Source organism: Triticum urartu, chromosome 2A (genome assembly GCF_056163025.1).
Source record: "Triticum urartu cultivar PI428250 chromosome 2A, HENAU_Tu73, whole genome shotgun sequence".
Taxonomy (NCBI): domain Eukaryota; kingdom Viridiplantae; phylum Streptophyta; class Magnoliopsida; order Poales; family Poaceae; genus Triticum; species Triticum urartu.
The window spans coordinates 736,026,190-736,042,265 of NC_141874.1; the positions used below are offsets into that span (position 1 = coordinate 736,026,190).

At 46.9% G+C, this 16,076-nt stretch overlaps 2 protein-coding genes across 3 annotated transcripts; one reads left to right on the forward strand and one right to left on the reverse strand.

The window, feature by feature from the left end:
• The first annotated feature begins 6,999 nt into the window (after positions 1 to 6,999).
• Positions 7,000 to 12,061, forward strand: ARP8 (actin-related protein 8). Its single transcript, XM_087545290.1, has 12 exons — positions 7,000 to 7,464; positions 7,606 to 7,700; positions 8,121 to 8,191; positions 8,378 to 8,445; positions 8,744 to 8,805; positions 9,681 to 9,778; positions 10,175 to 10,256; positions 10,569 to 10,711; positions 11,000 to 11,148; positions 11,236 to 11,369; positions 11,478 to 11,596; positions 11,668 to 12,061. Exons 1-12 carry the CDS (start codon positions 7,115 to 7,117, stop codon positions 11,761 to 11,763), a joined length of 1,467 nt encoding a protein of 488 aa, XP_087401416.1. The 5' UTR covers positions 7,000 to 7,114; the 3' UTR covers positions 11,764 to 12,061.
• Positions 12,062 to 13,166: 1,105 nt separating this feature from the next.
• On the reverse strand, positions 13,167 to 15,827 carry LOC125531702 (ubiquitin-conjugating enzyme E2 28-like). 2 transcript variants are annotated; one of them, XM_087545291.1, is made up of 5 exons: positions 15,696 to 15,827; positions 15,530 to 15,610; positions 14,092 to 14,219; positions 13,686 to 13,790; positions 13,167 to 13,543 (listed from the first exon to the last, which is right to left on the reverse strand). In XM_087545291.1, the coding sequence occupies exons 2-5, from the start codon at positions 15,597 to 15,599 to the stop codon at positions 13,400 to 13,402; spliced, it is 447 nt and encodes a 148-aa protein (XP_087401417.1). In that variant the 5' UTR covers positions 15,600 to 15,610; positions 15,696 to 15,827; the 3' UTR covers positions 13,167 to 13,399. The 2 variants fall into 2 exon arrangements, with proteins under 2 accessions (XP_087401417.1, XP_087401418.1); XM_087545292.1 differs by having other exon boundaries at positions 15,692 to 15,822.
• Between the last annotated feature and the right edge of the window lie 249 nt (positions 15,828 to 16,076).

Consider the following 16,076-nt stretch of genomic DNA (forward strand, 5'->3'; position numbering starts at 1 on the left):
ACCCCAAATTTCTCGTGGCTTCCGTGCCTCTCGATCCCATCCCAACCCGCTCCTCCCCCGCGCTTGTCCTCCCCGTCCGGCGCTGCCGCGTCGCGTTGCAGCTCGCATGTAAGCGATCGTCGTCCCGCCCGTCCATGCTGTTGCGCAAGGTGTAGCGCTCCGTGCTTGCCCGCGTTGGGCCGCGCAACCTGGACGCCTCCTCGTCGTCGCATTTGGATTAGGAAAACAATTCACTATGACTGACCGACTGAATTTTGGTCCGGTTGTGTCGCTCGCTTCCTATGCGCGCGGACACCCACCAACGCCAGGGCGCAACCCCACCACACCTCCTCCCCCTTCTTCTTTTATCTTTTGTTTCCTCTCGCTTGAACTCCTTCTCCCAAATGCTCGCCACCATGGCCGCCTTCCCCCTCTGCCCACCGGCGGGCATGGCCTATGAGCTTCTTGGTCGTCCATGAATGTTGCAGTTAGCGCGCTCGTCGTTGGAACCTGTGTGGCTGCGTGTTGCGTTTCCATGGCAATGGCCTACGAGTTCTTTGGCCATGACGCAAAGCGGGAGACCGTGATTTTTTTCGCGAGCTACAACCGCTGCGGTCGCATGTTGCCACTGACGTATTTTTTTTTTTTTGCTAGAACATGAGGTCGACGGCTGTGGACAACAATGTTGTTTTGTCGCAACATGTGATGTTTTTGCTGAAACCGGTGCTACAACTGGCGGACAGACACGGCGGCAACATGGGTGCTGCAACCAGCAGTAAGAAATGCTAGAACCGGTGAGGTCGTTTGCTACAACTGACGGTGCAATAATGTTGTGACATGCACAACGAGATACAAACCAGCGGTGACGATGCTGATAATTTTTTGCTACATCCGTGTCTCCGTTTTGCTACGATCGGCAATGAAATTGTTGCCACGACGATGGCCATGTTTTGTGACCTGCACGGCGCTACAGCTGGTGGTGCCCGCGGTGATGATTTTTTGCTGCAGCCCTGTCTCCGTTTTGCCACACCGGCAAAGAAAGATACTTCCATGACGGCGCTCATGTTTTTTTCCGACCAAGGAGGTGCGTTCATCGATGACGACGAGAAACGGCGAGCGCCGCAAACGGTGGTGGCCGGCAGTGAAGGGCCGCGGCAAGCTCGCTGCGGGGAGGGGCGTGAGGAGTTTGATCCCGTGCTAGACGAAGGAGAGATGCGAGGAAGCAGAGGACGGATCGTGTGATGCTCCTTTTTTGAGACAATCACACGAAGCTTTTATTATGCCGTCACAATGTATACAGGGACGAACGAAAGATTACCGGGGTGTCCTAACCAAACATGACGACCCATCCCTAACTTAAAAGCATGCTTCGCTAGATTGTGAGTCTCGAAATTCGAGCTCCTAAATTCATGGACGAAATTACAAATAGTAAAAGTATTACTAGACTCTATGATTTCATGTATAATTGCTCCGTAACTTGTCATATTCTGATTTTTGATGTCGTCCACCACCACTTTGCAGTCAGAGGCTATATGTACCTTTTGTTCATTCAAATCCTGAGCGAGTGCTAACCCCTCCCGGACAGCCAACGCCTCCAGTGTTGCAGCATCTCCAATTCCTTCGAAGCTAACCACCGATGCCCCCAAGAAGTTTCCATCATGGTCCCGACAGAGAGCAGCAACCGCCCCCCTTCTCTGCATACCTCTAGTTGCTGCATCAACATTTATCTTGGCCAGGCTCGCCGGCGGGCTTTGCCATTGTCTCGGCCTCAAGATAGGCTGGGTATTAGCATTTCTTCCTGGGGCTGAAGTGTCGTGAAGATCACTCAAATAAGCATTGATAAACTGGTGAGTGGACATAGGGCTAGTGAAAATATCTTCATATATTGCCTTCCTCCTCGCTCTCCAAACAGCCCAGAGTGTTATGATCAGTCTTACAAACTCTGGTTGAGACAGTGCATCATGCATGGCGAACAACCAGTGTTTGGCGTTTGCATCCGCGTTCAAACTAATCTGTTCCACCAAATGTTCATCTGATAATGCCCAAATGCACCTCGACATGGTACAGTCCAACAGTGCATGCCTCCACGAGTCAGGGGTTCCACACAAAGCACATAGGGGAGATTGTGAGATGTGACGGTGGTGCAAAAGGTCGGCCGTAGGTACTGAGTGCTGGGCTAAACGCCATGCAAAAACTTTCTGCTTTGATGGAACCTTCGTAGGCCACAACGACGTCCACGCTTTTCCTTCCGACACCACTTCTGAGATCCCAGCATTTTCTTCTATCCAATTCTCCCGCTGATATTTGGTGTTCAACACCATGTGATAGGCTGATTTGACTGAGAACGTGCCCCGGCGGTCCCCACTCCAGGCCCAAAAATCCTCGATGTTACGCGTGCACAGTGGGATAGCTAGGATTGCATCTGCATCAAAGGATACAAAAATAGAGCGGATGAGATGCTTTCTCCAAGTAGCCGTGGTGACATCAATTAACTCAGCAACCCGAGTGGGAGGGTTTGCAACTAACGAAGTGATGGGCCTCATCGGGCCTGTTCTGGGGATCCAGTTGGTCTCCCAGATGTCCATCGTAACCCCATTGCCAATTCTACGAACCTTGCTTCAGAATATCCCGTCCAACGATGATAGCTCTCCAAATTTGTGATGGGTGATTGCCCAACTCCGCATCGAGGATCGAGCTATGGGGGTAGTAAACAGCTTTCAGCAGTCGCGCACTGAGAGAGGAGGGATCTTGCAACAGCCTCCATGATTGTCTGGCCAACAAAGCCAGATTAAAGATCTCCATATCTCGAAATCCCAAGCCTCCCAAGTGTTTAGGGTGCGTCAACACATCCCAAGAGACCCAGGCTGGTTTCCGCTTCCCTTGCTTACTCCCCCACCAAAACTGTCGTATGATCGAGGTTATGTTTTCACACAGTCCCCTCGATAGCCGGAAGCACGCCATTGAGTACACTGGTATAGATTGTGCCACGGACTTTATTAACACCTCCTTTCCTGCAGCTGATAATAGCTTCTGCATCCATCCTCTTATCTTTTCCCATATTCCGTCCCGTAGATATTTAAATTTTCCCATCTTCGATTGGCCAACATCCGTGGGCATACCCAAGTATCGATCACTTAGCGACTCATTATGAACATGCAGAATATTTTTAATACTATCCCTTCACTGTTGCGGGCACCCTTTGCTACAGAAGATAGATGACTTCTCATGATTGATCCTCTGACCTGATGCATTGCAATATTTCTCCAACAGGTTTGAAACCGACGTTGCCCCTCATTACTTGCCTTAAACAACAGCAGGCTATCATCGGCGAAAAGGAGGTGATTCACAACCGGAGCTGTGGGAGCCACCTTGATACCCTCAACACTCGACGACTCAGAACTGGATTTTAACAGGCACGAAAGGCCCTCTGCTGCAATTAAGAAAAGATAAGGGGAAATGGGATCTCCCTGTCGGATACCTCTGGATGGTATAAACTGCTCAAGCTTCTCTCCATTGAACATGACTGAAAAAGACACGGACCGAACCATGCTCATAACTGTGTGAACCCATGGTTGTGCAAAACCCAATTTCTCCATCATGGCCTGCAGATAATCCCATTCAAGCCTGTCATAGGCTTTCATCATATCCAATTTTAGAGCACAGAAATTGTTGGACTTGGCCTTGCCCCGCTTCATGAAGTGTAGACACTCATAGGCACATATAATGTTATCTGTAATTAGCCTGCCGGGAACAAAAGCTGACTGCTCATGAGAGATAATATCAGGAAGGATTTGCTTGAGCCTATTTGCAACGACCTTAGATGCAATTTTATAAATAACATTACAGAGGCTAATAGGACGAAACTGTGCAAGTTGAGTTGGATTCAAAACCTTGGGAATAAGTACCAGAACCGTATCATTTACGCATGCAGCACTCTCCTCCCCTCTGACTATTCTGAGCACAGCCTGGGTGACCTCTTCTCCACAGATATCCCAATGGCGCTGATAGAAGTGAGCAGGGAAGCCATCAGGCCCCGACGCCTTTGTCGAAAACATCTGAAATAGGGTTGTCTCCACCTCTTCATTGGTGTATGGGGCTAACAGAAAATTGTTCATCTGTTGAGTTACTTTAGCATTTACTGTAGAGAGGACTTGATCCATCCCAGTTACACCTTCGGAAGCATAAAGGTTTTTATAGAAATCTGAAACCATAGTCCTCAAAACTCCTGGATCATCCATCATTATTCCAAGGGAGTCAACAAGTGCTTTGATCATATTTCTCTTGCGTCTCTGGCTCACGCGTAGGTGGAAGAAGCGAGTATTCCTGTCACCCGCCAACAATCAGTCAAGTCTGGACCTCTGCCGCCACATTAGTTCCTCTCTGTGATAGAGCTCTATCAATTTCTCATTAATTTTTAATTCGATATGAGTTGGTCCCACCCTCGTTGGGTCGTTCCTGAGGCGTTCAAGCTCAGTCTTGAGACCTTTTACTTCCTTTCGAACCGATCCGAAAGTATTCTTATTCCATCGTCCCAAGTCAGCCGCAACTAGACCCAACTTAACACAGAGTTCCTCCATTCTAGCTGTCGCACCGCCCGATGTCCAACTTTGCATCAGGTTATCGCTCCAATTTTCGTGCGTCTCCCACATTACCTCATACTTGAAATCTCGTGGTACCTGTCTGACCAGCGTGTCATGCATATTCAGGAGGATCGGACAATGGTCAGAGTTGGCAGTCATTAAGTGTTTCAAGCTAGCTGCCGGAAACCTCTCACTCCATTCAGCCGTTGCAAGGGCTCGATCTAGCCGCACCCTAGTATAGCTGCCCCCAGAAACTTTTTTCTCATAAGTCCAAAAATGACCCTGATAGCCAATGTCCATGAACATGCAGACGTCCACGGCGTCTCGAAAACCCTGAATATGAGCGTTACTCCGTTCTCATGTACCTTCATGCTCTTCCGGACGTAGCACTTCATTAAAATCACCAATGCAAACCTAAGGTAAATCATTCAAAGTACTAATTCCCTTCAAAACATCCCACGTTTGGTGCCGCATGTGGGTTTGGGCCTCCCCATATACTAGTGTCATCCTCCAAGGATCTGTGTCATCCTCTCGAACAGAGCAATTGATGTGATACGGAGAATAGCCCAAAATCTCAACATTTATTGAATTATTTCAGAAAATCCCTAAACCTCCACTTCTACCTTGACTACTTACAGCGTAGCCATTATCATAACCAAGAGTTGTAGCTAGCATCTCTACCCTTACTCTATCAATTTGTGTCTCTATAATACAAACAAGGGTAGGGGCAAAAATCTTCGCGAAGTCACGAAGCTCGCGAACTGTCGCAGCGTTGCCCGCGCCACGACAGTTCCAACTGAGGACACTCATTGATCCCGGCGGCGCCCCTCGTCGGAGCCCGCCAAAATGTTTCTTGCTGCCAGAGTGCCTAATTTTCCATCCTCATCAGTCTTGTTTCTCTTGGTCTCTCTCTTCGGCGGAGGGCTGATGGGAGTATGGCTCGGTTGAGCAACAACAAGCTCCATCCCAGTCACCGTGGGGGTGGTAATCTGCTCCATCGTTTTTCCGCTCGACTGATCAACATTGTTCACAAAAACTGGGTTCGTTCTTTTCCTACTCGGATCAAACATGTCCACATCTGTCTTGCCCGATGGTTCCTCCCTTGGTGCATGAGTACTTGCTGAGTCATTCGCTGGTTGCCCCCTTGACCTGCCTCCAGATCGGCCTCCCCTGCGGCCACGACGGCGTCCACTGCCATCCCCAGGTCCCCTTCTGTCGCGCATATACCAGTCAGCTCTGAGTTCTTTAAACACTAGCGCAGAGGGATGATGAACCCCATTGCCATGCTCCTTGTAAAGATGACCCAACATCCCACAAACGGCACACCAGTCGGGGAGTTTTTCATATTTGACCTTGTAGATCTGTCTCTTGCCATCTCTTATCATGGACACAGCGTTCCTCAGTGGTTTGTGGACATTGATGCGTATCCAAACACGAAAAAATTGCCTGTGAAGTCATGGGATTGGGCTTCCACAAACAGAACTTCACCCATGTTGGCAGCAAGAGGTTGGACTAGGTGAGCATACAGATCTGGCACATCATGGATTTGAATCCATATATCAATTGTCTCCGGTTTGACCGTTGAGGGTTTTGAGATCCCATCATATGGTGCAAGAAGCACCGCATCCCCCTTGAAGTTCCAAGGCCCTTCCTGCATGACTCGTTCTCAATCTCCCAAGCACGAAAACTGGACAGAGTACAAGTTATCCTCGAGGGGTTTGAATTTTGCTTCCCGCGCTATGTTCCAGGCCGAGCGCATATTCCTGTAGAACCACGTCTGACTATAGTTCTTGTTGGTGTTCACCTTGATCAATGCGACCCACCGTGGCAGATCCGGCGGAGCATCTTTTTCCTCAAAGACAACATCATCCAGATCCTCCTCCCGCAGGCCAAGCTCCATCATCATCTTCTCTACATCACTGAGACCAGAGGAGCCCGAGGCTCCATCGTCAGCCATATCGAAACACTCACCCAATAGCAGCAGTAGATCGGGTTTTTTGGGAACCCTAGTCTCCGCCGCGTCCCGATCCTGGCCAGGAGGATGCAAGATGCCCCTGGATCGATCCCAGCCGGAAAGCGGGGCGTGGGCCGGCGGTAGGGGAGAGAAAACTCGACGGCGGCGACCAATCGCCCCGGGAGAACGAGAGGAAACCCTAACTAGAGGGAAAATTAGCTGCTTTTCGTGTGATCCTCCTGGTCGCCCCAATCGGACGGATGCTAGCCCGACCGGCCAAAAATTGGGCCGGCCAGGCGGCACCCAGCGCTGGCCTTCGATTAGACGCATGCGGCGGAAAGGATGAGAAGGACAGACAGTCGAGCGAGTGCACACAGTGGGGTAGTTCGCCGAGAACAGTGTGCGGGGGAGCCGCGCGGCCCACTCGCAGTCACACGACGGACCAACCCACCTCAACCCGGTCCACGCCCCCAAATTTCTGGTGGCTTCCGTGCCTCTCGATCCCCTCCCATCCCATCCCACTCCTCCCCCGCGCTCCTCCTCCCCGTCCGGCGCATGTAAGCGATCGCCGCCCCGCCCCGCCCCGCCCGTCCGAGCGGCCATGGCGTCCACGCTGCTGCGCAAGGTGTGGGGCTCCGTGCTGGCCCGCGCCGGGCCGCGCGACCCGGACGCCTCCGCCTCCTCCTCCTCCCCGCGCCGCCGCGGCGCCCCGGCGGCGGAGTACGGCTCCCTGGGCGCGCTCGACGCGGTGCCGATCGACGTGCTGGCGCAGATCCTGCGCCTGCTGGGCCCCGCCGACGCCGCGCGCTCCGCCGCCGTGTGCCGCACCTGGCGCCTCCTCGCCTCCGACAACGCGCTCTGGGCCTTCTTCCTCAGCCTCGGCCCCGACCCCTGGGACCTCGTCGTCTTCGCCGAGACCCACCTCGCCGCCGGCTCCGCCGAGCCCCGCAGGTTGCCCCCCTTCCCCCCTCCTCCTCCTCCTCCTCCTGGCTGGCTCCTCACGCGGCCCGGGCCTTTCCGTTTTGGCGTCCCCGCCTCGTTCGCCTACTAAGTCCTAACTAACAGCACTGTGCCGTGCCACTGCGTACGCAGCGTCTACTTCGGCACTGTTCGCGTTCCGCCGCAGCTCTCCTTCAAGCGCATCTACGGACAGCGAGCGCTCGTTCCAGGCTCTATCATAGTCGATGGTAAGTAACAGCCAGCATCTCCCTTTCATGCGCTTAATCATCACTAGTTATCCAGCGATTGTATAACTATATATGCATTGATTGCTTCATTAAGGGATTGTACACCCAACAAATTCCCCCATTTGGACAACTCTAATGATCTTACCTTCAGTCAGTCACTACACGTTTTTTCCCCAAGCGGCCATGCGTCAGACTCTGGATTCCACTGTTAACGGTAACAGAACATAACGTGATTAGTTATCTTCAGTTCATTAGGTCGTTATGGTAGGCTGATTGTATCTGGCCCTTTGCTTTGTGCGACGCGATAGTCATTTTTGGAGGGAAATCGGCAGTGTTTTTATTGACCCCTGTTCTTTTGATTTTATGGCCTCCTTTAAAATGGTGTGCATTCCCTGTTGTTTGTTTTCTTAAATTATATAGGTGGATCAGGCTATTGCAAGTATGGCTGGAGCAAGTATGCTGCTCCTTCTGGGCGTTGTGCAACTTTTCTGGTAAGCTGTGGTGATCAGTAAAATATGAAATCTACCAAGCCATTGTGTGTCAATCATTTATCATGACAAAAAAAATTCTTTGTGGAACACTCTGACCAATGTTGGTTTGACAACTTCACGGTGATAATAAGATGATTGAATTGATGATATCATTTATGTCCTAATTTTGCTGGGATCATCATGCAGGAATTTGGTAACATCGAGTCCCCTATGAATGCAAGACTTCGTCATTTTTTCTCAACAATCTATAACAGGTCTGTAAGATCTTTGAAGTTCCACTGCAATATCTTTATCTTGTATATAAAAAAGTTCCTTTACCTTTTTTGCTCAACATTTTCCGTTGATGATTTGAGTTCTCACTGGGTGAATTCACTTGAAACACACACACACACACACACACACAACTTATATTGTTAAAACTTTCGTTGACTAGGTTTGGTCTACTATCAAATTGGCTGCACCATCTCTTGCTTGATCACGACACACAAGCAATCAATATACATATCCAGATATTCTTGCCATAAACTCTATCTATTCTTGACTTTTTTATAGGATGCATGTAAAGCCTTCTGCTCGACCAATTGTTGTTGCCCTTCCCCTCTGCCACTCCGATGGTTAGTATTTTTAGGTGATACAATTTTCTACTTTATCATTCTCTATTCTGTCTTACATTGTTTACCTTCATCACTATTTCTATATGGCGGCCCTGTTATATGGTTACATTTTTTTGCCCATCAATTTTTTTCAAAATCAGGGGCCATCCCTCGGTTTCATTTCAATTAAGAAAAGAAACCACGAACGAGTTCTTACACCGACAGACAGCAAAAACTAAAGGAGTGTCTACCAGCCTGCCGCTAGAGCACAGCATAAAGCAAACCAACGAAACCAACAAAATATGAGTTCAAAAGACCCCAAACAGACATGCAGGCTAGGGGGTGTCACAAATAGTAACTAGAGAACAGCACATGGATGGAGTCTTCTTCGTCGGGGTGCTGCTTCTGATATTCCACGGTGCTCTTTCCACCATGTGCAGCATTCCCCACCACCTCCTTCAAGGATACAGAGCCAACCCACCTTTTGCAGTGTATCAGTCTGGTTCCAGTGCAAAAGCTGCCATCAGACGACAGATGCATCCACGGCGAGGTCTAAAATTCCATCAGGAGCCCTCCCTGTAAATCCTGGAACGGTTTTGTTTGATCTGTCAAATAACGAGAGACCAGTCCTAGCACCTGTTTCATAGTGATCCAGGAGCACCTACTAAAAACAATGGAGTTCCTAAAATTCCACAGCCCCCACAGGACAGCAGAAGAGACTACATTAAGATGAAGATATTTTTTGCTACAGAGCCAGAGTTTTGCAACTGACTCAAAGTTAACAATAGAAACTTGAAACAATTTTTCAACATCTGCCCATCAATTTGTTACTATGGTTGATGAACAATTTCAAACTTCTTTGTCTGACCGTATGTTTCTAACTCAACTTGGCGCAGATACCGAGGCTGCTAGGGCCTCAAGAAAGCAATACAAGGAGACATTGTACTCGGTTTTGTTCGACATGAATGTTCCTGCAGTTTGTGCTGTTGATCAAGTAAGCATTTTTATGTTCCCTTGGTGATTTTGTTCGCCCTTACATTTATCACCTCTTGATGTACTTTTTGGTTCAACCTTGTGTACCACTGTCCCTTTGATTATTATTTTTTGTCATAATGAGATTTGAGACACTATTTTTTTTATTTATCTTTGGAAAAGTATAAGATTCGCATATTATATTGTGTCAGAATCATGAGTCGCGGTTCAAGCTGGACACCTGGAACTTCTCAATTAAGAATTTTCTGTAATACATTTTCTATATTTTGTCGTCAAATTTAAATCGAACCTCGATGTAGTTGTAGTCTTGTAGAAGCCACCTTTCTGTTTACTTTATTCATTAACTTTACCTGCTGAAGAAAATATTTTGGGAGATTGTTGACATGTGTTTTTGCAGGCACTCCTAGCTTTGTATGCTGCTAGACGAACCTCTGGTATTGTTGTCAACATTGGATTCAATGTCACATCCGTTGTTCCCAGTAAGTTCTGGTGTAAGGTTCGACTCAGTCGACCATCTTACTGTTTTCTTCAGTATCTGATGTATCTTCTCTTAAGATCAGTAAACATGGCCGATATTCCAAGCCTTTAGGCCTACCACAGTTTTATTACATTGAATATCAACTTAATGCAAAGAACTTGCTTGAGTATTGATAAGACTATGTGTGGGCTGTAGACTGATAATTATTCATGGTCAGGCTTTGTCCCAAAATGTTTATAACACATGGAAGTGCATCTAGATCAAGTGGTAAAAATACCCATTTGTTTTATCTTATGTATTTTCCTTGCAACAGTCTTTCAAGGTAGGGTGATGCGTGAGATAGGCATTGAAACTGTGGGGCAAGGTGCTCTGAAACTTACTGGATTTCTAAAGGAGCTATTGCAGCGAAGGAATATTTCTTTTGAATCACTGTACACTGTTCGAACAATCAAGGAGGTAGGGTTTTTGTTTATTATCCCAATATAGCTAATGTAATTTTCTGTAGCTTGCGTTCTCCACATAAATATCACCTAGTGGCCAGTTGTGCTTGTAACTGATTAGTTGGGGGCTACAGACCAACTAATTGTGCTTGAAACCTATATTATTAGTTGAGGACGACATAGTAACAAACTATTTGTGCTTGGAGCCATTAGTTGGGCAACCTATTTTGATTATGTACATGACAGAAATGGAGATGATAGCTAACACATGATTCTACCTCCCTTTCCTCTTCTATCTGTAAAGAAAATTTGCTACGTCGCGGCTGATTATGAAGCAGAACTATGTAAGAACACACAAGCTTCCTGTGAGGTGGATGGTGAAGGGTGGTTCACTCTATCAGAAGAAAGATTCAAGATGGCAGAAATCCTTTTCCAGCCCCAGATTGGAGGAGTGTATGTTATCTTCTCTGTTGCGTAACCTTGCTTGTCCTTTTCCTTTTAATACATTTTGCTTATGCTTGCTCGATGTTTGTGTTGCAGTCGTGCTATGGCTTTGCACAAAGCAGTATCTCTATGTATGGATCACTGCTACAATTATGAGGTGCTCCGTGACCACAGCTGGTTCAAGACGGTGGTTTTAGCTGGTGGATCGTCGTGCTTACCTGGTTTGCCAGGTATGCTTGCCTAATGCATTTTAATACTGAACAGCTGATTGGAAGTTAATGCATAACACAACAAATCTAGAACACTGGTGGATAAGGCTGTATTTTCATTGTGAACAGAGAGGCTCGAGAAAGAGCTCCACAAACTTCTTCCTCCATACATCTCAGAAGGAATAAGGGTTCTGCCTCCTCCATTTGGCACAGACACCGCCTGGTTCGGTGCAAAGATGATCGGCACTGTAAGGACAGCGTCGATTCTGGTGATCAGTTTATCGCACTTTTATCTTCACTAATGACTGCCCTAATTCAGGTGAGCACTTTCTCGGACGCATGGTGCATAAACAAGAAGCAGTTCCGCCAGAAGTCACGCCACAGTGGTTCGTCTTTAGTGAATGCATGGCGATAGATCCTAACGGCCGCAGCTATAACTGGCAAAGCCAGGGAAAGAGCCATGAGGTTGTTATCCTCTAAAATATGCTACAGATCTATACAGCATCAGTCCAAGGTGTACATAACAGATATGGTTACATATGGGTGATAGATTATTGCGAGTAAATAAAAATGATAGATTGTTATTGGTTATGGGATGCTGTATAGCACAAGTGAATGCATCACGCTGTGTGCATTTAGTATGATTCTCTATCATTTATGTCCCCGTACATTATTGTTTTGCAGATGAAATAATACCGTCTATTTATCTTGAACTGGATCACCCTCTAATTTATCGTTGCCCTTCCAATTCTCTTTGTTTTTTGAAGTTAAATTTGGCTTTTACTCCTTCCGTTGCAAATTATTTGAAGTTCTAGCTTTATCTAAGTCAAATTTCTCTATATTTGGCCAAGTTTGTTGAGAAATATGTTACTAATGTCTACAGCATCAAATATATGTTTGTATGACTATGGTGCATCTAGTCAAAACTAATTTGTGTTGTAGATGTTGATAAATTTTTATATATAGTCAAACTTTAAATTTGACTTGGCACAAACCTAGGATTTCAATCTGCAATCACTTCAATTCTGCCGTTGAAGCACGGATCAAGCCTCCTTGAATTGCCACAATAAGAGACCATCGTGTATGATGGAGATTCACCCAATTCTGCTGTTGAAGAACGAATCAAGCCTCATTGAATTGCCACAGTCGTGTATGATTGAGATTCGCCGCTAAGCACATTGGCGAGGGGACTGCCTGATCTAGATAGGTAGCATCACAAGACCAAAAGGACCTTTGCGAGGCTCGAAAGAATAAGCTGTGTCGTTGGAGTCAGGCCGATGGGGAAAAAAAACTATGTTCCATGAAGAAACACCTCCGCACCAATCAAGATCCTCTCTGGAGGGTGGCGACTGGGTTTATTCTACTCCCTCCGTTCCAAAATATAAGTTGTTGGCGGAGTGTGAACTGAACTCCCCCAAATTTGTTTATAAGTACACAAATTTGGTGAAATTCTAAGTACACAAATTTATTTATACAAGGTAAAAAAACAAAAATCAACATTGAATAGTGCCCAATGTCACTATTCATAGATGATTTTCTTATAGCTCTTAAATGGTTCATTTTTTTTGAACTTGGAATATCACATTTTCGTATGCAATTCCAAAGAAAAGTTTGCATTGCTCTGTTTCTATGACATAATCATTCAGAAAAATTACAGACCCAACAGTCATGGATTTTAGGCACCTGGATTTTCTTAGGAATTTTAGGTTCTTTGCTTCGACATTTTCAACTTCAAAATAGTTGGGGGCTCTCAAACCCACAATTCCTTCCCAGCCAGAGAACCCAATCAAAGCATGCAATGGATAGCCACACATATCATAGATACGACAGAGATTTAACTTAATGGATAACGAAACGTCAGGTAGAACAGACTACCCAGACCCAACGGACTTGACATGGCAAGAGTACATTCATACGAGTTCAACAGGGGCACAACGGCCTCAAAAGTCCATTCACTTCGTCGCGGGGTGGGGTGATACTTTGGCTGGTTATTTAGGTGATAACGGTTCTGGGCTCGGCGCATCCATGGTCACCAGCTGGCCGTCCAGGCTCTAGCCCATGGCGTACTTCTGTGTCCAGGAGCGTGCCGTGGACTCATACTTGGCCCGATCAGTCTTGTACATGTGAGCGATCTCAGGCACCAGGGGATCATCAGGGTTGGGGTCCGTCAGCAACGAACAGATTGACAGGAGGACCTGTTAATAGAGACGGGTAAATGTTAGAGAAACATAGCTTAAGGATTTTTGTGAGATGGAAGTAGCTCAAGGAACCAAGCTCATATCAGCAACAAGATTTAAGCAAAAATGGAACAACCAAGCTAGGAATGCAGATCTTTACCTTTGATATGGTCAAAGCCGGGCTCCACTGTTCCTTGAGAATGTCAAGGCAAATGCTGCCGTTGCTGTTGATGTTTGGGTGGAACACCTTGGTGCGGAAAGAGACCTGAAATATGTTCATGTCTGGATGTCAGAAAAAAAATAGATAAGATAGCAAGCAGCAGCAAACTACTCCGTCCGTTCCTAAATACTCCACTATGGACTACATACAGATGTATAGACATATTTTAGAGTGTAGATTCACTCATTTTGCTTCGCATGTACTAGTCCCTTATTGGAATCTCTAAAAATACTTATATTTAGGAACAGAGGGAGTGGTTGTTTGAGGACCCCCAAGACATTTGTGTAACAGCAATTCCAATATGAACTCTTTTTTACAAAGGTTAGCTCGGTACACCGGAAATTACCTTCGGGGGCTTGAAGGGGTAATCCGGTGGGAAATGAATGTTCACCAAAAATAGACCACCGGTGAACGGACTGTCAGAGGGTCCCATGATAGTTGCCTGCCAGTGGAACATGTCCTCACCTACAGGACCTGCCCAAATCAAAGTAAAGTAATACAGTCAGACAAACATTTGTATCAAGCCAGTCAAGTATGAGTAATAAACAAGTCATATTTGCCGCGAGATCAAGCGGCTGCCAGCCTTAGTTATGTGTGAACAAGTTCAGAATTAGACATGAAATTATGTTATCGAGGGTTATCCATCATATACACGTCCAGTAGTGATTAGAATAATTCAAAGTTGATTGCTCATTATCAATAGGTTAGTAGAACCAACTGTTGTATTAAATAACATCAAGTCACCCAGGACGCTAGGACATCCACTGTAGCCAGGTATCTCCACTAAAACACAGAACATCAGGTTTACACACATTATGAATGCTAAAGTTGCTTCAGTAATTATATTTATAACTGTATGCATTGATAGACCACTTAAACATAGGCCACTCTTGATGATTCCCTCTATTGGTTAGGATGGTACTGTTCATGTTTCTCAAATCAGATTTACACACACATTAACAATGCTAAAGTTGCTTCAGTAATTACATTTCTACCTGTATGCATTGATAGACCAAGGAAAACAGGTGATCATTGCAACCTACTAAAACATAGGCCACTCTTGACAATTCACTCTATTCATCATGCTAGTACTCTTTATGCTTCTTAAATAAGGTTTAAACAACATCACCAAAGCTCAAGTTGCTTCAGAATTATATTTCTTCCAGTATGCATTGATAGACCAATGAAGAAAGGTGACCATTCCTACTAAAACATAGGCATAATTCTCCCTATTGATTTGGTTGGCACTGTTTATGTTTCTTAAATAGTCTAGTCCATGCATAACAGATAAGGTTGGTACTGTATGTTTAAAAAGTAGTTCTAGTCCATGCCTAACTGTCCATATAAACTGCAAGTCCTCGGCAATTTTAATTTCTTTTGGTTAATGGCAGTTAAGATAGCATATAGTGCTACTGGGTGGTGCATGTTCCACCCATGTGGTACTGACCTAATGAGCTGTTCACTGTAAACTGTAATAAGGTTGGCATACCTTAACCTAACAAAACAAAATCCAAGGGTTTTTTAATGACCTGCTCAGAAGATACATCACACACATGGCATGAGTCAATCATATTAATAGGCCATGTACAGTTCATAAGTAGAGTACTCTCCACCAATCAATCAGCAAACCCTAAAGCACTGCGCGAGCAGAGCTAAACAATCGACAACGTAACCCTCATGACCAGTAACTAACAACCAGACCACGCAAACGGCGCGCTCATCCTGACGCAATTCAACTCGGGGCGAGATCTGGACGGAATCGGAAGGGACGGAGGGGAAATCACCTGCGCTGCATGAGGTGGGAGGGTCCTTCTGCAGGTCCTTGAGCTCCTTGAGGATCCTCTTGGACGCCATGGGATCAAACCCTAATCACGGAAATCCTGCACAGATCAGGCCCTAGAAAACAGATCGGGCAGAGGGAGTGGGTGCGGCGGCGTCGCGCGTACCGACCGGCGGGGTGCGCGGGGGCGACGGGGCCGGCGGTGCTGTGGCGGCGGGCGGCGGCCGCCTCTCCCCTCTGCGGCGGCGGACGGCGGTTGGGGACCACGGGGCAGGAGGGGGCGAGAAGGAGTCGGAGGATTTGGGTGTGGGCAGGCCCGGGGCGCTTTATATAGGGCGGAGGGGACGCCCAGGCCGTCCGATCGGGGATCGACGGCCGCCCGCGGCTCGCGTGATGCTTACGCTGGACGCGCACAGATTCGCCCCCCTTTCGGTGCTTTTCGGGTGGGGAGGGAAATAAGCATGTTTTTTGGGAAATTTCGCAAACAAGACGCCATTAGCCCTAAGCCGGTGACGATGACAGATGGGGCCCGTCCCAACTCTAGGGTATTT